General features: G+C 33.1%; 2 protein-coding genes across 2 annotated transcripts; both read left to right on the top strand.

The window, feature by feature from the left end:
• The first annotated feature begins 633 nt into the window (after positions 1 to 633).
• On the top strand, positions 634 to 4,616 carry LOC131653642 (DEAD-box ATP-dependent RNA helicase 42-like). The gene is made up of 8 exons (XM_058923889.1): positions 634 to 1,378; positions 2,544 to 2,589; positions 2,947 to 2,996; positions 3,292 to 3,333; positions 3,497 to 3,610; positions 3,888 to 3,966; positions 4,064 to 4,135; positions 4,224 to 4,616. Exons 1-8 carry the CDS (start codon positions 729 to 731, stop codon positions 4,269 to 4,271), a joined length of 1,101 nt encoding a protein of 366 aa, XP_058779872.1. The 5' UTR covers positions 634 to 728; the 3' UTR covers positions 4,272 to 4,616.
• A 3,664-nt stretch (positions 4,617 to 8,280) lies between these two features.
• On the top strand, positions 8,281 to 11,983 carry LOC131653640 (choline transporter protein 1-like). The gene is made up of 9 exons (XM_058923888.1): positions 8,281 to 8,625; positions 8,875 to 9,227; positions 9,618 to 9,763; positions 9,853 to 10,036; positions 10,155 to 10,228; positions 10,338 to 10,808; positions 10,893 to 11,153; positions 11,235 to 11,462; positions 11,546 to 11,983. Exons 1-9 carry the CDS (start codon positions 8,435 to 8,437, stop codon positions 11,735 to 11,737), a joined length of 2,100 nt encoding a protein of 699 aa, XP_058779871.1. The 5' UTR covers positions 8,281 to 8,434; the 3' UTR covers positions 11,738 to 11,983.
• The last annotated feature ends 14,901 nt before the right edge of the window (positions 11,984 to 26,884 follow it).

Here is a 26,884-nt window from a genome sequence, read left to right as displayed (position 1 = left end):
TCTTCCAACATTTTACAGAAATACATCTCTTAACCGAAAGACTTTTTAGGAAGTGCATAAGATGTTTTTCAGATACATAGGGTGTATCAAAAGATTCCCTAAAATTTTCCTTAAGGCTCTGTTTGGTAAAAATAGCGGTTGACTGATAAGCTAGCTGATAGCTGATAGCTTATGGCTGATGGCTGATGACTGATAGCTTATAGCTTATAACTGATGACTGATAACTTATAGCTGATAAGCTGATTGAAGTGTTTGGTAAAATTAGCGGTTAAACTAGCTCATTAATTAAAATGACATAAAGGACATTTAATATATAATTATTTTATTTTAAATTAAAATAAATTATAGAGGGTAAAAGTGAATTTTAGTTAAAATAATAAGGGTAAAAATGGAAGAAAAAATAATAAGCTATAAGCTATAAGCTAAAACGCTATTTGAAATAGCGTCTGAAAAATAAGCTATAAGTTAGTAAAATAAGCTATAAGCTCGTAATGAAAAGACCGTTACCAAACAGGTCTTTTATTGTTATATGAGCTTATAAGCTATAAGCTATAAGACATAAGCTCAAAAAGTGGCATGTCAAACAGACCCTAAATGATAGGTCATGAAATTTCTTGGGCTTAAGCCCATTCTAGTCTAAACCGAATAACCCAGTAAACGGGCCCACATCTTCCGAGTTAATTCTGAAACTCGACTCAGTCACTCCACCACTGCGAAGCCACGCGAAAATGAGAGATGTTAACGGTGACGCTGTTCCGCCGAAAACCGCCACAAGCTCAGAGAAAACCGAATCCGAAGCTCCGTCAAAAAGAGATTCAAAGAAAACACGAGAAGATTCCGAAGTAGACACAGAAGCCAACAGAAAGCACAGAAATTCACGAAGGAAATCACGCGACAGTTCGGATTCCGACGGCGATAAACGAAGCAGAAAGAAGAGGAAATCACGTAAGCGATACAGTAGTGATTCTGAATCTGATTCGGATTCCGAAGGACGCAGGAAGAAGAGGAAATCGCGTAAGCGATATAGTGATTCTGAATCTATTTCGGATTCTGGTTCAGGTTCGGATTCTGAGAGTGACGAGTCCGAAGCATCGGGTTCGGATTTGGAATACTCGGATTCAGAATCGGAGACGGGGAGTGAGGGAGAGAGGAGGGAGAGGAAGAGGAGGGAGAAGAGGAGGAGGAGAGAGAGGGAGGAAGAGAAGAGGAGGAGGAGAGAGAAGGAGAAGAGGAGGAGGAAGAAGGAGAGAGAAGAAGAGAGAAGGAAGAAAGAGAAACGGAAACAGAAACAGAAGAAGGAGAAAAAGGAGAGAGGGAAGAAAGGAGCTGTGACTAATTTATGGGGAAAGTATGGTATTATTAGAGAAACTGATATGTGGTAAGAGATTTTTCCTTTTTCTTTATGAAATTTCTTCAATTTGTATCTGTTTGTGGATTGAATTATTAGAGATTAATGTGTTTTGTGTTTGTGGTTGATTGTTGAATTATGTTGTTATGGAGGTTGTTTTTTCTTCATTGTTTGAGGCAATCTAACAATGTGGCAGAATATAATGTAGGTTTTGAAATCCTTTGCCAATGACTTGTTGCTTTGATTTTGCATGTTTGTTGTATGTAAAGAAATTACATGGGATTGGTATGTGAAAGTGGCTTGGTGAATTGTTATTATTGTATTAGGATTGTAAACTTTGATTGAAAGATTTTAGCAATTTGTATGTGAATAGTGTAAGATTGGAGAAGGGTTATAACTTATAAGTAATATCAGTATTCAGAGTTGTTTTCATGACACTAAAACTGGTCAAGGATTGAACTGAATTATAACAACACTTCAGCAAATTCCAGTTCTAGCATGCTGTAAATAATCTCTTTTTGTTAAACTATACCCTTTTAGCAACACTTTGTAACTCTACTCACCTTAATATAATTTCCAGTCTACTTAGTTAATGTAGGGGGAATAGCAGCCAGAATTCATGTCTGGTGAATTGTAGTTGAACTAGTTAAAACATAGGCATAGGTGTACTTTAGCAAGATTTTACATCTAGGTGTGTACTTTTCTGTTTAAAAGAGCTCTTCATATTGGCATGTGATTGGTATTGAAGAAACAATCTACTGCCAAAACTGGTTTAGGGAACAGAAAGGTCCACTGCAGATCTGTTCTACCTTAATCTGCAAGATGATGATTCCTCGATTTGATATGCTGCCTGCGGTAACATGGCAGCAACTGCAAGTCTCCCGCTATTATGTCAACACTTCCATTTAACATATTGAAATGATATTATGGTCATATTTTTAATTTGGTTATGCAATCTTAAATGTGTTATATTAAGATATCAATTCTCAAATCATGGTATTAATAATAAACAAAGATTATTTGTTATTATTAGATCTTTAAGTACCTACATTCTAAAGGTCGTGCTGAAGTAAATCAAGAGCTTGTATTTTTGACTGAGTTTGCATTCATTATCTTGTTAAGTTAAATTTAGCATTAATATCTTGTGAAGCTTGTCTCGGTATACCTTGTCTGAGTAATGTTTTGAATATTGCAGGAACAAACGTCCAGAATTCACTGCCTGGTTGGCAGAAGTAAAGCTGGTAAATATTTTGGTTTGCTCTCTATATTGAAACTAACAGTAACACTATATTATTATATGTCCTCTTTCTTTTACTTTGTGGCCCTCTGTTAAGTTTGCAAAAAAAATTAAACTAGTTGCTTCTTTACATCATACATCAATCCTAGGAGATGTTTTACTTGTTTTCTTTTTTCCGGTATATGTTGCTGACATTGAGAAATCAAAATTTTAAAACTCATTAGATTGCATATTTTTCTCACCTATTGAACTATTTTTCTTGTCATTTCAAAAGAAGTGCATAATACCTTTCTTCCTTCATATTTTGCTGTTCAAATTTACATGAACCACATGCATTTGTAATTTTTCTGTGTTTTAACAGGTGAATATGGAGCATCTGTCTAATTGGGAAGAAAAACAGATGTTTAAAGAGTAAGCACCTAAACTTGCTTCTTAGACAAAAAAGAGCAAAATGAGAGAAGGATGAAAGGAAAATAGAAATAAAAAATAGTGACACATAGATTTAGCTGTATGTTAGCTGTTATGTATACTCTTAAGGCTGCCACATGTGAAATGTGAAAAGGAAGCTCATTTTAGTTTCTTTCATTCACATCTTATTTGACCCATTGACTCACACATTATTCATTTATTGATTCACACTATCTCACACATTACATTTGTTACTAAGTTGATTCTAAGTTAATTTGTCTATACTTTCTGGTTGTAGATTTATGGAAGATCACAACACAGCTACATTCCCTTCCAAAAAGTAAGCTCTAGCAAAAGTTTAATTTGTTTTTTGTTGTCCTCATTTTTGTGAAATTTGCGGACTACACCCTTGTTCTGCAATGATGAAATGAATTTAAGATCTTGAATGAATCATTTATATATTCATATATGTTGATGAATGGTTTAATGTTAATATATGGCAGGTATTACAGTCTTGATGCTTACTACAGACGTCAAATGGAAAAAGAGATGAAAAAGGGTATTAAAATGGTCAAGGCAAAAGAACGAACTGTTTTCAATGATGAAGAACAACGCAGGTATGATTTTGAATATCCTGCTTTACTATTGTAGTCTAAATTTGGTTTTCTATTATTTCAATTTATGATATGCTAGATCCTTTAATGACTTGTTTCCTCACACTCTGTCAACTGTTTTTCATTGCAAAATTCTAACTTAATAAATTCTTGAAGCTTTCATTACTTTTGTGTCGGTATATGATAGCCAAAATCCTTACTGCTCTTCAAATGAAAATCTGGGTCAGCTGTTGACACAAATGTTTCACCATTTCATAATCTTTTTTCACTGAACCTGCAGACAAGAGTTGTTGCAAGCACGTGAAAAACACAAGGAAGAGCAAGTAATAGCTTTGAAGCGCGAAATGGAAAGTGGAATGGTTAGTATATACCAGACAGCCTTCATGCAATCTGAATTCTAATAATTTTGTAAATGAAAAGGTTCTGTTCTCACATTTTTGTGCAATAACTTTGCAGGCACAAGCAATGAAAGAGCAAGCTCAACTTAGGGAGGAGATGGCTTACCAGTACAAGCTTGGCAACTTTGAGGTAAGAATTACAAATTCAACTCTATTTGGACTTTGGCTTTTAGCTTGACGACTCTCAACTAAATTTGCTGCAATTTTCATCACTATAGGCTGCTGCCGCAATCCAGAGAAGGTTGGATCCTGATGCTGCGGTGTAGTTTGTGGACATAATTTTTTGCGGATATGAATCAGGCCATGGGGTCTTATGATCATGTTATCATGACAAACTCATTTCATGGATATTATGGCCTCAATATATTGAGCAATGGATGGGTTTTTATCTAATGGGTTTTATCTGTCAAAGTAGAAGAGTAAAATATTCAACATTGTGGCATTTTCTACTTGGTGCTATCAGAGTGCTAATTTAGAGGTCTTGCTTTGTGGTGGAAGATTTGAGTTTGTATGTGAGCAAGCATCTCCAAACTGTCCAAGGCTATACATGCAATGAAAAGGGCCATCGATATTTTTTCTGATCCTTTACGTAAAAATTTCAATTCTAATGATGTTTTTGCATGTATTTTTAATTTGAATATATCAAGAGCTAAAACGACTAAGTCTTGTCTGGTCCCAGATTGACATCACTTTTGAGCGGCACATGATACAATTAGGTTGCTCCACTCCACATCGTTAAAATTAAAATTAAAATTATTGATTAAAATTAAAAATTGAAACCGAAAAAGTGTTCCTTCTCTTTTCTATCTACTTTTTTTTTTTTTTTTTTAATTTGTTAAAAACCCACTCATGTGCATGGGTTTGGGTCGTTCAATCTTATAATTTTTGTTTTTGATAAGTATATTTAATTTGATACTTCATAGAAACGACTGTTTAAAATTTGACATTAATATAAATATTATTGTAGTCATAATAATATAAAACAAAGTATCTGTTTTAATGTATGATTTTAGTTAAGTACTTATAAGTTCAATAAAAGCACCATGAATTAGATTCAATAAAACATTGTAGCTTAAAATAAATCGACACCAATTTAGTCCATACAATTGGCAAATTAGGAATAAATTAATTAGTGGTATGGAAAGGAAAACAATTATCATTTGTAGGTAGAGTCATTGAGAACTTGAAGCATATAGGCACAATGAATTAAGAGAAAATATTCAAGCCAAAAAGTATGGGTACTGTGTATGAGAAGTCTTGACAAAATGAACAATGTGTGTTTACTTAAGCTAGGATGGAAGATCAAAAAGGTGATAATTCTTTGTGGTGCCAGATGATGAAAGGGAAATATGACATAATAATTTGGTAGATGGAATAGAAGCTAAGGCTAATGATTCAAGTTTATGAAAGACCATTGTTAGTTTGTAGTTTACAATAAATGACATGATCCATTGGGGGAATGGTAATATGGTGAATTGGTGAATGCTAGGAAATCATGTTGGGTGCCTCCAGGTATTATTAAACTATATGATATTATTGAATTCATTCCTGAAGCTTTGCATAATGTTAAACTGGTTGACTTGGTGGATATTAATTGTGATTTGAATTATCATTTGCTGAGAAACTGGCTGTCCTAGAACATCTTGGATCGGTTGAAGGCTATTCATCCACCTAGTGCTGCTCATGAAAAAGACGTTTGTATGTGGACATGTACTACTAGTAGTGGCAACTTTAATGTCTCTAGTGTCTTTGATGTGATAAACAAATTCAATGCCAACATATGTTCTAATATTTGGAGCATGATATGGAGACTTAGGGTGCATGAAAGAATTAAAAGTTTATTTGGATGTTGCAACATGACAGTCTTATAACCAATCACACGCTTCATCAAATTCAAGTAAAAAAAGAACTGCCCTTTATAGACTGTACTAGTGTAGTTGAGACACCTCTCTTCATGCAATGTGTGATTGTGGTATAGCTACACTTGTGCAGGTGTCCATTCTGAAAGCAAGCCATTGGGAAGTCTTTTTCAATACTAATTTATAAAATTGGATACATTATAATCTTTAGCACGATCTGGTTTATAAAGGTCCATAGGAGTGGCCAACAATGTGGACACCAATAGGCCACTCAATCTGGTATTGGAGGAATCAACATGTTCATAAGGATGATTACATATTTTCCACAAATTTGACAATTAACATAGGCCAGAGACTCAAGACTCAGGAGATGCATATGTTGTTGAAACATAGCACTATGAATAGACAAAACTAAATTTAACACATCAAGTGGAGGTCTCTAGAAAATGAGTGGGTTCAGTTTAATACAGATAGAGCAGTTGAAGGGGGTGAATAGAGGTTTTATTTGGTTTACCTTAACAACCAAAAAAATGTTTTTCACTTGGTTTATCTCAAATTATATTTTCTCTTAATGAGATATTACAAAAAAGCCCATACACCAAACCAAACTACCACGCATATATAAAGATTTTACTCTTAAAAGCACTAAGGCAAAACGTGATAAAATAAAATAGAGAGAAGAGAGTGAGAGAAAGGTATCTCAAATTCATTTTCTAGTATGTAAGAAATGAGAAAATAGTCCTCTGTTTATAGGACAAATGGTGACTTAAATATGGAAGCAATCAATGAGTTGTTTAAAGCTCATAATCGATTATCACAAGTGTATAATCGATTATGGCACCTCAAAATGGAAGGTTTTTGTTTCTATGTGCAGTCAACCATTAAAAAACTTCTCCAATTGATTTTGAGCATTACAAAGTCAAATAATTAACTATCCCAAAGGCCTAATCAATTTTAGGATGAAATGTATACGGAGGGAGATTCCACCTAGTTTTAGTACCACGGGAGAAGCCAAAAAGATGTGTCGATTGAAGAAGGTCTTATGTGGACTAAATCAATTCTCTCAAGAATGGTTTGGAAGATTCATAAAAGCAATGTTGTGTTTGGGCTATAAGCATAGTCCAGGAGATCACACTTTATTTTTGTAAGCATACACAAAGAGGAAAACAAACTATACTCCTTGTTTATGTCGGCAATATTATTGTTACAGGAGATGATTTGGCTGACAATGAATTGCTTAAAAGGAAATTATCATCAGAGTTTGAAATGATTATCTTTTAGAACTCAAATACTTTTGGGAAATTAAGGTAGCTCATTCAAATAAAGATATTTTTATTTCTCGTAGAAAATATGTGTTTGATCTTTTGTAGGAATTAGGAAAACTAAAATGCAAACCTACTAGTGTTTTTATTGAACACATTCATAAGATGAACTATGAGAAGGAAAATGCCAAAATTGACAAGGATCACGATCAAATGTTAATGACAAAACTATGAAAAAGTTGACAAAACTATGAGAAAGTTGATTTACTTGACACACACTACGCCAAATATGGCATATGCAATTAATGTGGTGAGCCAATCCAAGCATGACCCGAGGGTGAGACACTTGCAGGTTGTTGACCGTGTTCTAGAATATATCAAAGTCACTGTGGAAAATAATTCTTGTTTAAAAGAGGTGAACGTCTAACTATTGAGGCTTCCATAGTCGCTAATTATGCAAATTTATTTATTGATAGAAGATCTACTTTAGACTATTATATCTGCTTGTGTGGATATCTTATTGCTCGAAAGAGTACGAAACAAAGTGTAGTTGCTCGATTAAGCATTGAAGCATAATTCAGAGCTATGACATTAGGAATTTTAAAAATATTATGGATGAAACAAGTGCTAGAAGATGTGTGAAAGCCCTATAAAATTGTTTTGTGACGATAAATCGACTATCAATATTACAGATAATCCGGTTCAACTTGACAAAACAAAACATTTTGAGATTGTCCAATATTTCATGAAAAAAAAAGTTAGATAGTAAATTGATAACTCATATAAATTAACAAAATTAACAGATGTGTTAACAAATGATTTACCAAAATACCATTCAACAAACTTACTTAAAAACTTAAAATAATTAATCTCAATTCACAAATTTGAGATGAATATTATAAGTATGAAATTATAAATAATAATATTTGTAATCACCTTATTGTATTAATATGAAACCAATTAAATAAGTCCATTAAATTTAAATTTATCTAATTTAGTCCTAATTTATTCTCTTATTATAAATTACCAAACTTAAAAATATATTAAAAATACTTTTTCTACACTTTACTTTACTATTAAATTTTTTTTTCTTTACTAAATTTAAAATTAATATCGAAATTCAATCTTGATTATTACATAAGAACCTTTTCACACTCTCTTTCATAGTCTTTCCTTTCACACCACTTCTGTCTCTTGTTCTTCTTCCTGTCTGCATCTTCTGCCGGTGAGCGAGTGTGTACCTCACCTTCAATGTTGAACTGAGTCAAGTTTGTTACTTTACAACCGCAAAAAGACACCATCTTTAAAATGAGGGCTTCTTTGGGTGCTGTAATTGCGAGGTACCCATCAAGCGATGGAACTATCCACATGGGTGGAAATGGGATCATAAAGCACAACAGAAAATGCAGAGACATAGCTCTTCTTGTCATCTTCATTGCATTCTGGGTTGCCATGATTGTTAACTCTAGCTTTGCTTTCAACAAAGGAAACCCTTTAAGGTATAAATCTTAAAGTCTCAAACTTTATTTCACTGTGTTTCTGTAATTGGCTAGTCGTAATTTGTAGTTCTCAAGTTTGGACTTATACATGAGATTTAGATGCTATTTCTTAATGGGGTTCTTTCATTGTGTTTTTGCCTTTGTTATGGAAACTTTGCATTGGAAGTAGGTCTTGATTGTAAAGCCTATTGCTTTTGTTGTTATGGTTGTGTTGTGTCGTTTGTGATAACTGATACTGTTCTTTATCAGGCTTACTTTTGGGCTAGACTACAAAGGAAATGTGTGTGGGGACAAGCATGCAGGACTTCATGAGTTGGAGCTCAAATACTGGCTAAACCCTAATCAGGTTTATCAAAGTGGATTAAAGGATAGTCAGTTTAAACTTGCCGATGCTCGCAGTATATGCTTGTTGGACTGTCCTATTCCTTCTGAAGAGTCACTTACTTGGGTTTGTGATTATCCTGAAGGAGATATTCGTGTTTCAATGAATGATTGGATTGATATGAACTACGATTATTATGAGTTGCTCACGCCGGAAATGAAAAACTCGTCTGTTCAACTTCAAGGGCCTTGTTATCCTGTCATATTTCCTAGTGTAAATGGTGAGAAAGCTTTTCCGTTCTAATGTATTCAATATTCATAGATTTTGTGTTTTGTTGTGTGTCTGCTAATACTTGTGTTGTATGTCTGTATTACTTTGAGTTTTGACCCTGGTTGCGTCGAATGCTCTTTCCTCGTAAGAAGAGGAGAGGGCGTTAGGGATCTGTCAATATCATATTCCTTAACGAGTTTTTGAAATACTTGTTAAAGTTAGTTGGAGTTTTTAAGATCGCCATCTAAAGTGCATCCTACATTTATTGTAATCGATTTTTCTCATTCTATCAATTTCAAGTAATTAATGTCTCTCAATTTTATTTTCACTTTCTGTGGCTCTACCATGATTCTCAACAATACGTTATGGCTGATTCTTAAAGCATAATGTTTTTGTCTAGTTTACTGGAGTTGCCAATTCATTGCTAGAGCATCAAATGTGTCTTTAACGCATTGGAAGCAGAAGGGTGGAGTTAGCATCAATGAAGATATTGTCATTGATAAGTCCATTCACAAGTATATCAATTCTCATTCAGCTATCTTAAAGGTTAGTTTTTTTTTATATACATTCAACTGGTTGATACTTTTGGCTATGTTGCTGAAATTTGATTTTTTACAATTTTTTTGTGTCTACAGAGATACATGGCTGACATAGGCAAGACTTGGCCTGTGCTGATTGTATGTGGTGGGATTTTACCTTTGTTTCTCTCTGTGATTTGGCTGCTGATGATCCGGCATTTTGTTTCTGCAATGCCTTGGATAACGGTGATTTTCTTTGATCTTCTAATAGTATCAGCTACAATGTTCTACTACCTAAAAGGTTAGAATCTTTGCTGAGCTATAAATTTTGAATATCTAGCCAAATCTTTTATTTATCTTTAAATACATCAATCGAACGGAATACCGAGTTAATATTGCCTTCCCTTTCCAACTTTCAGTTGGATGGATAGGAAATGACACTATAACACCAATCATCGGGGAGCATGATCCTTACATTCATATATATGGAAAGGTAAGCATCACTCTGCCCAAATTAGTATATATTTACTTTGTGATCCCTCCCTCTCCCTCTGCACTGATGACTTTATCATGTAAATCTTACAAACAGATTTCGGTTTCAGGAGCTGACTCATCTACGCGTTATCACTGTCCTCATGACTTTTATAATGGTTGTTTCCATTCTTACATCAATCGCTATTGTTCGGCGCATCCTTATGGCAACTTCTGTCCTTAAGGTTGCAGCAAAAGTGATAGGAGAAGTTCAAGCACTTATTGTTTTCCCAATCATACCATACGGTATCCTTGCAGTGTTCTACATGTTATGGATTTCGGTTTTTCTCCATTTATTCAGCTCGGGTCAGGTTGTTCAGAATGACTGCCACGCTAACTGCTGTTCTTATAACCTCATAGAAAAGAGGGTAATCTGCGATCGTTGTTGTGGATATAGCATCCATTACACGCCACATATTGGAGCTGCTATCCTCTTTCATCTGTTTGGTTGTTATTGGGTTACACAATTTCTCATATCATGCTCATCAACGGTGATTGCCGGATCCGTCGCCTCTTATTATTGGGGCCGTGGTGAAGCATCAGTAAGTCCAAAAGTTTGAATTTGATTATCAATTAAGTAAACAATTTTCTATCTTTAAAATTTAACTTTTTTTTTGTCAATGCAGCCAGATATTCCTTTTATTTCCGTCTTTTCCTCCATGAAGAGGCTTACTCGTTACAGTCTCGGTTCTCTGGCTCTTGGCTCTTTGACTGTTTCATTTGTAGAATCAATCCGCTTCCTGCTCGAATCTATTCGCCGCAAACTGAAAGTCTCCAGTCATGTGCCCGACAACTGGTTCGGGAAGGCTGCATACCAGTCATCTCAATTTTTTCTTATGTGTATTGAATGGACCATCAAATCATTCAACCGAAATGCCTATATCATGGTAAAATGTGTTTATTGCGTATTTTATTAATTCTTTACTTATTCAGTGAGTCATCCTTTTCTGTTATTTGTCTTTCTGCAGATTGCTATAACCGGTAAAAATTTCTTTAGTGCTTCATCTATTGCAACGAATTTGATTAAGAATAACATCTTACGGATTGGACGTGTTAATGTGATCGGAGACGTTATCTTATTCCTCGGAAAACTATGTGTCAGCCTCTCAAGTGCTGTTTTCGCTTTCCTCATGTTAGACACTCACAAATACAAATCTGCACATAACAAGATTTCATCTCCATTCTTTCCTGTCATGGTATGTTTTCTATAATCTAGCATTACCATAATAGATAACAATTATCAAGATTCATCTCACATCCGATATTGTGTAAAACGCAGGTTTGCTGGGCTCTTGGATATATCGTAGCGACCCTTTTCTTTGGAGTTATCGAAATGTCGATCGACACTATCATTCTCTCATTCTGTCAGGATTCTGAAGAGCATGGAACAGCACAATATGCTCCTCCCCTTCTCATTGAAACTCTGAATGATCAAAATGAGATGCAAAGACTCGCAGAAGGATCTCGTTAAAATATTTCTGTGTATCGTATTCTTGGTTGCCGACTTTTTAGCATCACTTAAATATTTAGAATCTAGTTAAGATTTTGTAGTTGAGTTCTTCCCCTTGTATATATGTTTTAGACAATGCTGAAATCAGTAGCATTTTAAGCAGTTGTATTTTTTGATAAACAGGTTCTTGGATATCATGTTATGGGCATAACTACAACAGGTTCTATACTACTAATATAGTTATAATCCATCTTGACTTGTTATCAATTTTCATCTAAAGTTCCTCCTAAGATTTTTTAAACCTATAATTCCTTCATAAATACACTGAACCATAGTCTTAAATCTGGCTTCTGTACTACAAATAATTGCCTCTCTATTTTCTTAGTAACAATGATTTTTTATAATAAAATCATCAATCACTTTCTTCAAATAATTGCTTCTTCACCGCTTGGCTGTATTATTGCCACAACTAATTATTTTATATTTACAATAATTTATCTATTGGTCTTAGTTTTTTCCCCTATCTATCATGAAAGGTCAAAAGAAAAATACAATAGAATATAATAAATATTTATTCCAATAAGTTATTTGGATCAAATTCAGCCATAATGTCATATTTCTATCCAATTTGTTAAATTTGAAATCTTTTTTAATAGTATCTCTTATAATTTTTTCAGGTCTACATTTATTAAATAAATTGTTTGACTCCTCTCTATCTAATCTATCTTTCTTAAAGTTTTTTGTATAGGTCTTCTTTTTACATGTTCAAACTATTTAAGCCTATTTTTCACCATCTTTTTTATTATAGGTGTTACTGCACCACTTTATCTAATATTGTTATTTCTAATGTTATTGTGTCTAGTCTTACCACACATTCAACACAACATCTTCATCTCTACCACTTATTTATTCTCGTGTGTGTTGATTCTTAACTGCTCAATATTATATATCGTACAACATCACAGGTCTTATCGGTGTCCGATAAAATATTTCCTTCGGTTTGAGCACCACTTTATTGTCACATAAAACTTTTGAGGTGCTCCTCCATTTCAGCCACACAACTTGAATTTAATGGTATATATTCCCTTTTGTTTCTTCATCATTTTGTATTACACACATTTGATATTTAAACTGCGTGGCTTGTGGGATGAAATAGTCTTCAACTTTCACCTACAGGGTAGAAACACTTCTCTTTTAACTAAATTTACATTCCATATACTCTGCTTTACTTTTGCTTAGGCGAAAATCATATTTTTTTAAAACTCGTCTCCAAGACTCTAACCTCTCATTTAAATCCTTATTCGACTCTCGAAATAGGACTATATCATATGCGAAAAAACACACATCTCATGATACCTCTTGAATGTGTTATGTAAGTACATCCCAAATTAAAATTAAAAAGTATGAGCTTAGGGTTGAATCTTGGTGCAATCTCAATCTATTATAAAACTAGTCAGAGACCCGTGCTTCCGCACGGGTGATTTTTTTTCTGTTGTAGTATTTTTGTAATGATATGAATAATATAAATAAAAGGAATTATAAGCAATATGCATAATTAAAAGGAATTGTTTTACTTGAATAGAGTTAGAGTTTTATTGATTGCTCTGTTATATTCCCAATTCTTTGAAAACCGAATATCCATAGGAATCGTTTTGAAATTTGAAAATAAATACTTTAGTTTTCAAATAAAAGTTATTATTGTTTAAAATAAAATAGGCATTGTATTGAAAGTGGCCCTTAAGATTAAACATTATTATCGAATTCATGTGCTAATTTTGTGTGTAATAAATGACCATATAAAAAAGGACATGTGAGTTGGAGAAAAAAATAAAATTTTAACAAATGCAAATGTAAAATTTTAAATATAAATGAAAAATATGAAATAATTTACTTAATTGTAAATTTAACAATAATTATATAGAAAACAATGATCCACAAAAAAATGTTTAAGATAGGTTAAGAACACAATAGCAAAATTGGGTCAGGTAATTTAATAATTGACGGTCCAACAACAATTAAAAGAAAATGTTATAGAACACTATGGTTTAGTTATAGATGAAAAATGATCATATAAATTCAATTATATTAAATAATCATATAAAAAAATACTATAAGATGGAGATAATAAAAATGAAATATTAACATTTAAAAATAAAAATTATCTCTCAATTAATAGTAATTGTTGATTAAAATAAAATAGCTACTATGTTGATAATGACCCGTGAAATAAAAAAATAATTTGATGCGATATAAAATATATTTAAAAACAAATGTAAAATAAACAATAATCATGGAAATTTAATTGTATTAAATAATGATAAAAAATCGTGAGATGGAGATTAAAATAAAGATATTATCTCTCAAATAAAGACAATGACTGATTAAAATAAAATAGATATTATGTTGATAGTGACCCGTGAGATAATAAATAAATAAATAAATAGAGAAAAAAATAAAATGAAAGTAAGAAAGTGTGAAAAAATGTGAGAGAAATTTGAAAATTTAATTAAGATAGAGAAAATGTGTAATGATCGATTAAAAAAAATTAAATATTGAGTTTTTAGTGGCCCGTGAAATAATTAAATATTTTTGGGAATAATAATTAAATGATCGATTATTAATATTTTTTGCGATAATAAATAAATGTAGAAAAATTAAAATGAAAGTATGGAAAAATGAAATGTAAAAGAAATTTGAAATTTTTAGTAAGATTAAAATTTAAAAATAGATTATTAATATTTTTTGTGATAATAAATAAATTAAGAAAAATTAAAATGAAAGTAAGAAAGTGTGGGAAAATGAAATGTAAAAGAAATTTAAATATGACTTCCATCATCCATGGTTTACATGTGATGTCATCATTCATGAAATAAAGTTGTAGGGAGAATGTTATTTAATTCGGACCAATGAAAAGCTAACACTTGGGGCATTCATTCAATAAAGTTGAAAAAGTGAATACTTAATTTGTTAGTTACAAAAATGACCTTTTATTAGTGCAAATAAATTTTGGTGAAAGGGTAATTTAGACAATTTGGTCAATCTATTATTAATGAATAGATAGTAGATAGTAGATAGATAGTAGATAGTAGATGGGGAAATTTCCCGTCTTTCTACCATGTGTCCGCACACTAGTTGATACCTCTTCGTACATCTTATATAGCTCGAATATAGATAATCCTAATCCCTTTCTTCTCTATGGCTTTCTTCAAAATCTTTCTAGGCACGCTTTCATAAGATTTCTCCAAGTCAATGAAAATTAAGTGCAAGTCTTGTTAGTTTATTGAATGCTACTTTATCACACAGTAGATAGACCGTTTTTAGGGTTGACCTCCCAAACATAAAATTAAATAGATTCTTAATAACTTGAGTCTTTTTTTTAATCCGTTTTCGATCACTCTTTCTTATAACTACACAATTGATCCATGTGATAGAGATTCAACAAAATTTTATATTGACTGTCGATTGACTAACATAATCCTTTTTTATCCGTACTTAAAATCGACTATGTATAACAATTCTAATAAAAGTAAGATTTAATGAATATCTAAGAAATAAAAACTATTTGAGAGATCCTTATTAATATTAATTAATCAATTGAGTATGGTAAAGAGGGAAATGCAATCCATTAATATATCTTAAAGACTTAATAATATTTTAATTCTTATAAATGGTTTTTTTCAACTCCAAAAATCTTAAAAATTTTTTTCACCATTGATTTAATCTAATTCCGTGATTCTCCCTACTAGCACCAATCACCACTAAACCAACTAACGATTGGTCCAAAGTGCTTAAAGTAATTCGACTGAAGTTAAAAAAAAAAAAGAAATATTTAGCATCAAGTAGTCGAACTATTTCTTATTTATTAAGTGCAAAGGAGAAAAAACATTATTAATTTTTATTTCTATATTTCTTGTAATCAACAATGGTGTTTTTCATGACAAAATAAATATATAAATATAGTAGGGATTTAAAAACCCATCGATCATAAAATAATTAACTATTTAGATATACAAGAAGTATCATGTTGAAAAAGTAAAATATAACACAGAACAAAAAAAACAAAGAGAAAATAAGCAATAAACAATAGAACTAAAAATCTAAAAATTCAGAAGAACCATTACATTGGAAGGACCAATATCAGAGGAAAAATCACACAACTGAACCTCACCTAATAAGGGACTTAGGCTAGATATGAGACTGTCGAAAACCACCGTTAACAGAATAGGGACCCCCAAAAAAGGACCAAAACCATAGATCAACCTTTGTGAACCATATATGAAATCTTGATTTGCTACTGGTTAAGGCACATGATAAGGTTATGAAGTTATTCAAAGAAAGAACACGAGTTCGCACTTGGTTTACCAAGAAACTAGTTCCAAGCCAAAAAATGCTCTTCTACTCAGCCTATTTCACGTTTGTTGTAGCATCATAAAAATCATATCATTTCACAAAATCCAAATAGTCCAAACAATTGTATGCTAAATCATAGAAAAATCCATTAATGATCTTATCTCTACCTCCTAAAGAGAGAAATAACACAAAAAGGATGCTAGGATCTTTAGGGAGAACAACCAATTATCTCGGTCACTTAAAAAATCATATATCACACAAACAAAGCTATATCACAACTGACAAATAAATGAGAGACATATTCTAACAAGTCTCCACACAGGATACAAGAGACACCACATAGGTCAACAATAATATTCTGCTTAAAAATATTCTCTATAGAAGGGAACCTACGTTGTAGGAAATGCCAACTTCCTAAAATAAGATGGAGAGTCAAATTCTCCACAACATAAGGGAGCGGGGGAAGGTAAATGTTGGATGAAAATATGGACAAAAAGAGGTCTATAAAAGGGGAGAGTTGAATAGACCTATCCCATAAAAGAAAATTTCTAAAATATTTTTGGTCCCATAAACGAAATCAGAGATTTTAAGAAGCACGGAAGTAAAACACAGTACTAGGAGAGCTTGAAGCATCTCAATAAATTGAACCAAGTGCAATAGTACATGATGTCATTAAGGACTTGATTGCTTCAAATGCAAGTTAATCACAAGACAACTAAAACCACTTTAAACAAATCAATTTAAAAACTATTTACATAGATATTCTTTCAAGACACAATTGGCTTCATGCAAATCCAATAAGATTGATACACCATAGACCTAAGTTTATACATTAAATATTTATAAGCACGACCTAACCTATATGGCATACAAACTCAATAGCGACATTAATGAATACTAGAAAATTAAAAGGAGATAAGGGAAAAAGAAAATATACACATAGATATATAGTGGTTCGATGTTCGTCCTTGCTTTGCCTACTCCGCTATCCGATGGTGTTAAAAATAATTGGAAAATAATCATAATCTTCCACTATTTTGATAAGTTTGATACAAGTATTTTGATTACAACGAACTATCACACGATAATTTCCTCTATTGATGTAGACACTCAAACTGCTAACAAAAACAAGACCTATAAAGATCTCGATCCAATAACCTTGATGTCCACTGTAACCTGCTCCAAGTATTAGTGTGTGGCAATCCACCTGATCCCACCAATTTCTTGTCCGAGCGATTGTCATTAGCTAAGCGTTGATGGGATAACTCCCAACATCATTTGCGAGCAATCTTTCTCCCACTCCACCAAAGATGGATAACTTCCAACTCCTCCTTACGTATAGTTGATACTTGATCTCGCTAAATTCTTCCATGGATTATATTGAAACTCCCTCCTTGATAGATAAAAATAAAGACCAAAAAACATTCAAGAAATGATACCTGCACTTGTTACAAACAACAACCTTCACACAAAAATATTAGATACCCTAATATACCACTAGTATCTCTTAACACTCAATCTTTAAAGATAAAGGTCCACAACTATGGAAAATGACTAAGGATGAATGCGATGAACAATGCCTGGATATCTCACAAACACTCTAATTCACAATGTGTTATTCAAGGGATTAAATGTATGTGAAAGAAGAACATAACACACAATGTTCTCTAATTCAGGATGAATGGGTTTTGGTTCTTGATTGATATCATGAGCTTGATTAATCATGAACAAAAATACAAGATTAATTAAGCCACTCTCTAATTCATTCAAACAACAACGAATTGCATAAGAACAAGATGCGACAAAAAGAAGTGAATCTGACATGGATTAACACTCAATAAGTTGTTCTAGAGAAGAAGAGAAATATTAATGGTGCTAGAAGTAGACACGCTAAAGAAGATAAGACAAATTGACACTTTTGTCTCAAAATGGGTTTCACCTACTTGGTTTCACACACCTGTCTTGGATAAAAAAACAACTATTTAAATCTAAGATGGAAAATTGGTTTTGAGAAACTACGATTTGTGTTAAAAAGAAATCATGATTCAAATCACTAGATATTATGATTCAAGTCTAGTTCAGTTCCTGATTTGAGTCAATTTGAGCAAAGCCCAAATTTAGATTTATAGAAACACTTGATTTAAGTCATGGTTATTACTTGATTTGAGTCACAAGAGTTTGTGATTCGAGTCGGTCATATTTTGTGATTCGAAAAAGAGAATTCAGAAGCAAATATTAATTTTCACACATTCCATGGTTCGAATCACACTTAATACTTGCTTCGAACCAAATAACTCAACATCTTGATTTAAGAGCACTAACTTATGATTCAAGCCACGTTTGATGAAACAACAAAAGGAAACTTGCTAGGCTCAAAAAGGGACATTATCAAGGATCAAACACTCTTATTTTATTAAGTAATGAGGGATCTCATTGGTACAACAATACAATAGCCGAAGTGATTACAATATAACTGCGAATAAAGTACAAACACACGAATATTAAATGATAAGAAAATTACAAATACACAAACAAACTATAACATAAACACTCAAATTATCAAAAACATCAAAATAAGTAAACGATACCAATTGATAATGAAATTGAACTTTCAGTAGAGGAATTACTAATATTCGATTAGATTTAATAAGTAGAGGAAATGTTGCAATTATCATATCTAGCATGCTCCCAAATCCACCTACCGCTCCCCTCAGACAAATTAAGATCAAGGAGTAACAAGGAGAACTATGAAACCAAAGGTTCTTCGTGGACAAAGAAATGTCCCCTCCATTTCAAATTCCAAGAAATACTCCCGTACTCCCAACGAATAATCTCACCCACACTCCCTTATTGATATATGCAAATTGTAAAAATTCAATGAAACCTAACCTTTAGGGGAGACATTTTCAATTCAGGGATCCTTCGTAAAAGGAGGTTTGAAGCCCCAATCTCACTTCCTCACTAATCCCATCCTCAAACAAACTAGGGATACCATATTCTTTGAACCCAAGAAGAGACACTCCTTTCCACCAAAAAGAGATAATGTAACCCTGAAAACTACCCCTAGACCAATAAGAAATGACCTAGTATTCGTGTCTAGCTGCAAGAATGTTACACCAAAAAACCAAAGACACCCAAGATCAATATCCACCTCTATTTGGCCAAGGTGTCTAAATTAATTAAATAGAGGTCCCTAACACCCAAACCAATTTTACTCTTAAGTTTATATACATCAAACCATTTAATTAAATAGATCTTAGATTCAACTTTTACTCCTCCCACAGAAATCTCCTCTAAAATCTAACTAACTTCTTCCACACCTTCACATGCATTTTTAAGAAAAAATGGAAGAAGATAGGAATAAAATTAAGAATATAGTTAAGAAGGATTACTTGACCCCCTAGCTAACATACCCATACTTATAAGAATAAGCCTCTTACTCATCAGGTTAACACGAGAATCTCAGGTGGCTTCCAACCTAGGATTGGCACCCACCAACAAACCTAAATATTTAAAAGGAAGGGTGTCATACCCCAAAATTTGCCCACCATAATCTCAAGATATTTTGGCTCAAGTGGTATCGACTCCAACTGCTCAAGAAGCAAGCATACATATCTTCTCCCAAATAAAGACTCGTAATGTCATTCATTTGTTTTTCATAATATTTACTTATTTTATTCGGATTTTATTCACTTAAAGTCTAAATAAACTAAATAAATATAAAAAATATTTGAATTAATCTATGGGGATTTATTTTAATCATTCTAAGGGCCCAAGAACAAAATAAGGCCCAACAAGAGTTTCTTTGATACATGGCCATAGTTTTATTTCATTTTTATTATTATTATTATTATTATTAAAATAAAATAAAAGACCAAAAGAGATGATTGAGGGATAATATTCTTTAACCAAAGGCAAATGAATCACGTGGGATTTTAAGACAGCAAATTTGGATGAAGATTTTTCAATCAAATATTTGAAGATAATCTCACAAGATTTGATCAATTTCTGTTATATAAATACAATTGCAGACCTAGAGAATTTTTTTGGGTTTTTTTGAGGGGACAAGGATTGCTGCATCTAAGGGCCATAACCGAATTCATTAGAAGGGGAAGAAAAACTCAAAATTGTTCTTGGATTTGCGGCTCGATTCAAGCCGTTTTAGTCCAAACCAAGCTTTCCCAGTATTCCATGGAGCATCCCGGACCGCCACGAGGTATCCATACGCCCAGAATTGCGGCCCTGCATATCACGGTTTGAGCAGTCCTTTTAAGGGTCGATTCTGCAAATTTATGTACCAAAAATATGTTTCGATTATGCATTTGTGTTTAGAATCGTGTTTTAATTCTTTTTGGGTGATTTAATTTAAGTTTCGTTGCAGATTGAGAGACCCAGCATTCTTAGGGTTAATGAGTTTCAAATTAGGGACTTTAACTAGGAATGAAATTGACCCAAACTATGGCCACCAACGGATCCAGAGCGAAGTTTCCGATTGATCCATGTCTTTGGAACATGTTTACTCATTGTTTTTCGTTGAGATTAGATTTGCAGGTTTAAGGCCATATTCAAAAACCGTGGCCTAAAAGTCTACAGTTCTGGGAAAATACGATGGGGAAGAAGAAGGCTAGGTCCCATGCATTCCCATCAGCATGTGCTACGATGCACCTCCAGTCATTCACCATTGGATCAAAGCTGATATGGATCGGACGCATACCAAGTTGCAAGTGCACCATGGACTTTCAGAACTTCACCACACCTAAACAAATTTTTCAGGGTTAATCAGTCAAAGTCCTCCTGACTACGCGCCACGCCTCTTCCGAAGCTAAGTCTCAATTTTTATTTTATTATTTAAATTTCATTCGCATTATAAAATGATAATTAGGGTAAAAGCCTCGAAAGTCAATGGACTCTTTTGCACTCACGTCCTTTATTTATTTTTGCCTATTTTTTAGGGTTGACTTCGAGGCTACTTCCGACTACAAACCATATCAGATCAAATCAAAAGTTAAGTCCTATTTCATATTTATTTTAAATAATCATTCTATTTTATTTTGTTTTTATCAAATTAGGGTTAAATTCGATTGCCATTGAATTAGCCATACACTCACTACGTCCTTTTTCCAATTCTTTAAATGGTCAGGGTCAATGCTTAAGGCTCCAGGCAAACTTTTGCCCATCAACCTTCATCAATCGAAACTAAGTTTCTTTTACCTTTTTTCTTTTATTGTTATTGTTATTGATTAGGGTTAACCCTAATTATCATTTGAATCGATAATGCACTCACCCTCTTTTGTTTGCCATTTTTCTTTCTTTCAGGGTTTGTCAAATGCCAAAGCTACGTCATTGGTAACCCTAAATCTCTTCTATTTTTTATTATTACTTATGTCAAACCCTATTAAGGGATCCGCTGGTTTCATTTTCCCCTTCCCCATACTATTGTTATTACTTTATAACTGCGTGGTTAGTAATCCTAGGGAGTGATAAACCATGAACTGAACGTAGAATCACTAATTTTACAAGATAAATATCTGAATTAACCACGTGATTGTTGCACCCACGCACACTTTTAGGGTAACCTATCTGTTGCCTGTTGCCTTGTTGCCTTGTGTTTTTTTTGCAGAATAGCCAGTCCCTCGAATACGAGGATACCTCAGCCATGTTGCCTCGATACAAATAAAAGTCATAAGTCCCTAAAATGATGCTGCCTTCGATACACTGATATGACTTCGACCCTCGAAAGTTGCCTACGGAAAAGGCTGAGGTATCTTCTGGTTGCCTATGAAAAAGGTTATTCTGGTTCTTCCCTTAGACTACCTGCCTCTCTATGGCATGGGTCAGTCTTATGGAGAATGACAACGCGATGACCCTTCAATCTCCAAATGAAAGGCTTCCTGCCCTCTTATGGCAAGGATAGACCCTTTCACCCTGAAAGGCTAAAAGAACTTCTTCTTTAAAACTATAAGGTAATTGCCCCTAATTGCTTTGCCTTGCTAAAAAAAAAATCTTTTCATATTCTTTCTCATAAACCTTCAAAAAAGCTACGCTTATTTACAAAGCTAAAGCCTTATTTCATTTCTACACTTTTTCTTCAAAAGAGCAAAGCAATTAAGAGCCCATGGAAAACCATGGATGCAAATGGTGCCTTACACCTTCCTTTTGCATAATTACCCCCCGAACCCTATTTTATTTAAAAGGTTTTTCCTGTTCTTTTAGCCTTTCTAATATTTGGATAAAATAAAAGTCGGTGGCGACTCATGCTTAACCGTACATTTCGATATAAAAGTCAGTTCACCGTATTACAAAGGGACTCAATCCTAAAATGAAGAAAGCCTCCAGCTAACTCAAGGAAGACATTCTCTACGTTAATCCGAATCAAAATATTCTTATAAATTTAACCCAGAGACCCGAAGAAGGTTCAAATCCCCTAACAATATCCTTTATACTCCACAAATTCTTAGATGTAGGGCCAATTAAGATTATGGTGTCATCTACATACTAAAGATGATAAATCACTAGCTGAGTGGAATTGACCCTAAATCCATAGAAAAGATCCAAATTCGTAGCTCTACTGATCAAATTGCCAAGTTATTCTACTACAAGCAGGAAAAAGAAAATGGGTTAGAGGATCTCCTTGTTTCAAATCCTTATTAATATTATTCTCTTGATTTGAATAACCATTAACCCACACTACAACATTTCCCACAAACACACAAGCTCTAAAACATGACATCCACTTATCATGAAAGCCAAACCTATAAAGTATATAATCGAGAAAGCTCAAACTAACTAAACCATAAATTTTCTCAAAGTCCACTTTAAAAACAAGACATACCTTTTTGGAGCTATCAACCAAATCGATCATCTCATTCTTAATTTTTCTTCTTTATCATATATATTATTTTTATTTGAGTTTCCTGCTTCTACTCCATGCATTAGTTTCTGTGATTTTCCAGACGATATGTGCATCCTTTAACATCTACTTGTGGTCTGCATTGATATTATTTGTGAGTGAGAGTTAGCTTAATAATTGTTTAAAGAATAATTTGATGTATTACTTCTACGTGTGGATATGGATCCTCTCCAGTTGAGCCTCTCTGCCCTTTATCCTACCATAATACCTACCATTGATTTCTCTTTAAGACAATATTTTAATTTTAAATTTTTTCTTCTAAAATCTATTAGCCATTGGATTAGGTGCAGAAAAAATAACGACTCTCATTTAGCAGGAGATGATCCAATTCCTCTACGTGTATAGTTTTATTTCTATGTCAGTGTATAATTATAATTAACTACATTAATAAAAACAATATATCTATCATATGAAAACTAAACCTTTTTCCTAATCCCGATGCTGCCACATCAGCAACTATTCTCTCAATTTTCCACGTCATCATTCCCTAATATATGCTGCCATATTTGTGTGCTACACCAGTTGCAAGATTTGTAACGTTAAACCTCCATCTCCTTTAATCAAGCCTCTTCCAAATTCCAAAACTGTTTCTCCTCATAATTCTAAAACCGTTTCTCCTCATTATTCTAAAACCGTTTCATCTACCATGGATTCCAAACATTTCCTTTATGTTATGAAGTTACCACTGAAATTTCCATAAATCTTTGTATTTCATAACTGCAACCATTCCATGATCTGTGGCGACGACAACAAATTTTTTCAATCAACCATTCCAATTTCAATTTGTTTTACAATGATTACACACTGTCGGAGCCGCATCCGCCTTCACTTTCGTGCGAGCGTCTCAATGGAATTGGCATCCATTACTCTTTCAACCGTCCGAAAAGTAATTGTTCGTATGATATTTATAGCCCTTCTGTGCTCTTCTCAAGACTGGATTAGTTAGATCTCCATCAAATCTGTTTCTCTCAGGGTTTTAGTTTTATATCTTTTTTTCAAGTATTTTAGTTTACCTATTTTACCATTCTTCTATTGCTGAGGTTAATTTTATTTATGGATCCTTATTAGTTAAGTTTGTTGTTTGGTTCAGATTTGGAAATTGGGAACGATGATAGTAATGATTCTGGTGACTTAGGGTTCTCTAAATGGACACAGGGTATACTTGGAAAACCAGATATGCCATTGTATCCTGTTTATCCCTAACTGTTTGTTATTTATTTTGGGTTTTCTGTTTTTGTATCAATTAATATCTAATATACTTATAATAATTCAAAATGCAATCTTATTTCAGGTTGTTGCAGCATGTGGATTATAACTATTCTATTGTGTCAAATTACTGTCAAGATCGACATGTTTGTGTCGTATCAAAGTTTATTTGTTTTACAATTGTTTCTGTGTTTTTTAATGTGATGGGAGCTAATATTAAATCATAATTGTTCTTGATGATGTGTTGTTTAATTGCAAACATGAAGCAGAATATGTCACACAAGATAATTTTATTAGTTGCTGCTGAGAGGTATTCATAATGTTGATGATGCATAATTGCATACTCGAAAAGCACACTTCCTATTGAGAAGCTCAGTCCTGAAGTAATTGTTTCATCTCTTTGGAAAAGAGATGGATCATTTGTTGAGGAACTTCTTCAGTGCATAATCGCTTATGTGGAAGAACACATCTTGAATGATCTTAAATCATAAAGTAATGCTCACAATCATCCAGGTTCGAAAGTTATTTAGAAAGAACTTCGGAAATCTACTTAGTGCATAACCGCTTATGTGGAAGAACACATCTTGAATGATCTTAAATCATAAAGTCATGCTCACAATCATACAGGTTCGAAAGTTATTTAGAAAGAACTTCGGAAATCTACTTGGTTCTTGCTTCTAGCTTGTCTATATGTATTTGAACCCGGTGGAACTTGCAATCTTTAAAGTTTATTTTTTGCCCCTTTGTTGAAAAAATCTATTATTTACCTGCTAACTTATATTACTAGTGCAATTCACACAAGTCCCTATTGCTTTAGGAAACCAAATACTTATATGAATATAAGAAGAATAAAAGGTAAGTGATTCAGTATCTGCTATAGATTCACAACAAATAAGTGACACCTCAAGCCTTTACCTCATGTAAATCTTGATATGTCATAATTCTTTCCAATACGCGGTTCCAAAAAGTTTAAACATCAATCTAAATAGTTCTCCATTTTATGTATTGGAAAATAGTGTTAACTTCTATCATCAGAGGCTATTATGTTGACAATTTATGCAGACACTTGGGACTAATTATCAACTGTATGGATGTATATGCCAATTCACAAAAAAATTGTAGTTTTTTTTATAAAATAGTGGTTAATAAAAATATAATTTTTTTATTTAGATATTTAAATAAACTTTTATTTTATTTTATTTTATGCATCAATAACAAATATTAGTCTTTTGTTTCTATTTTTTCAGCAATGAAACAAAAATACAAAACATTTCAAAAGTGTATATAAGTTTTCTACATCGGCAAACCCATGATATATATGCAACTTAAGCAAAGAATGATCTTATTCTACTCTCCCTACCAATAATATTAGTAAAGCTACCCATAATAAATAGTTTTGAAGCATTGTAATTTTAACTATTATGTTGTAATTTTGATCAATTTCAAAAGTAAAACAAATTTTAGCCCTTTGAAAACAGCAAGTGAAGCAACGATAGGAGCTATCTTTTGCGTTTTGATTCTTTCCTCATTTCTGTTATGTAGCTCTTCATATTTGACTTCTTCAATAAGATTTTTAGCATAATATCTTTCTTGCTTCATCTATTAATAACAGGCACCAAATCATTAAAAAAATCAACAGGTTCTGAACATGAGAGCTCTCAAGAGATATTATATTAGAAAACGCTTAAAATTGATACTTTACCTCATTTAGCTCATGTATAACTTGTGATATCCATGATTTATAAGTTAAAGTAGAAATCTGCTTGATAAGCATGCTGCATATTTAGTTAACTCATTAGAATTCTAAAACTTAGACACACAACACATATGATTTAACATCCTTTAGACTGTGAGATATTGGATCGAACTCTAGTATTGTCGAAGGGTAGCTTCTTGGTTCGACAGTTCGACAGAGTTAAGCATGAAGTCGAAGGATTGTTCACATGCTGGTGTCGAAGTGTGCATGCTGTAGTCGAAGATGGGTCGAGCATGCAGATGTCGAAGATGCTAGGGTTGTTAGCATGTTAAATTAGGTTTTAGTGTTTAAACCCTAATTTGTTAAGTTAGCTTGTGTATTAAGTTGACTTGTGTAATGGGCCTTGCTGAAAAAGCCCATTAGTTAGTATGTTAGGTTTTATTATAAATAGCATACTAGTCTCTCATCATTGCTAAGCTGCAAATCCTAATTTAGGGTGAGAGAGGTTATTTGTTATTCTTGTAAACTTGTAATCTTGTTTTAAGAGAAAGTGAAAGAATAGCAGTTATAACCAATTCTTGTGTTCCTCTTCTTCCTTGTCCTTTATTCTTCCTTGTTTTATACTTTGTTCTTGGCATTGAATTCACATCAAATTAGTGCGGTGAGCGTGGAGAAGATGCCTTCAACAAAGTATGAGATTGAAAAGTTCACCGGAGTGAATGATTTCGGTCTATGGCGCTTGAAGATGAAAGCTCTACTGGTTCAGCAGGGTTGTTTGGAGGCGTTGAAGGGAGAGGCAGCCATGAATGCAGAATTGACGGCAGCGGAGAAGACGAATATGATCGAGAAAGCACACAGCGCAATTTTGTTGAGCCTTGGTGATAAGGTTCTCCGGCAGGTATCAAAGGAGACGACGACATCAGGGTTATGGGTGAAACTTGAAAGTTTGTATATGACCAAATCGCTGGTAAATCGACTCTACCTGAAGCAAGCTTTGTATTCATTC

The sequence above is a fragment of the Vicia villosa genome, linkage group LG2 (assembly GCF_029867415.1).
Source record: "Vicia villosa cultivar HV-30 ecotype Madison, WI linkage group LG2, Vvil1.0, whole genome shotgun sequence".
In the NCBI taxonomy this organism is placed as follows: domain Eukaryota; kingdom Viridiplantae; phylum Streptophyta; class Magnoliopsida; order Fabales; family Fabaceae; genus Vicia; species Vicia villosa.
This window is presented reverse-complemented; position numbering and strand designations above follow the sequence as displayed.

Coding starts and splice junctions, on each gene's coding strand:
- LOC131653642 (XM_058923889.1), top strand. CDS start 729: ATGAGAGATGTTAACGGTGACGCTGTTCCGCCGAAAACCGCCACAAGC. Junction 2,997..3,291: donor GAAAAACAGATGTTTAAAGA/GTAAGCACCTAA, acceptor TTCTGGTTGTAG/ATTTATGGAAGATCACAACA. Junction 3,611..3,887: donor AATGATGAAGAACAACGCAG/GTATGATTTTGA, acceptor CTGAACCTGCAG/ACAAGAGTTGTTGCAAGCAC.
- LOC131653640 (XM_058923888.1), top strand. CDS start 8,435: ATGAGGGCTTCTTTGGGTGCTGTAATTGCGAGGTACCCATCAAGCGAT. Junction 9,228..9,617: donor CATATTTCCTAGTGTAAATG/GTGAGAAAGCTT, acceptor GTTTTTGTCTAG/TTTACTGGAGTTGCCAATTC. Junction 9,764..9,852: donor CTCATTCAGCTATCTTAAAG/GTTAGTTTTTTT, acceptor TTGTGTCTACAG/AGATACATGGCTGACATAGG.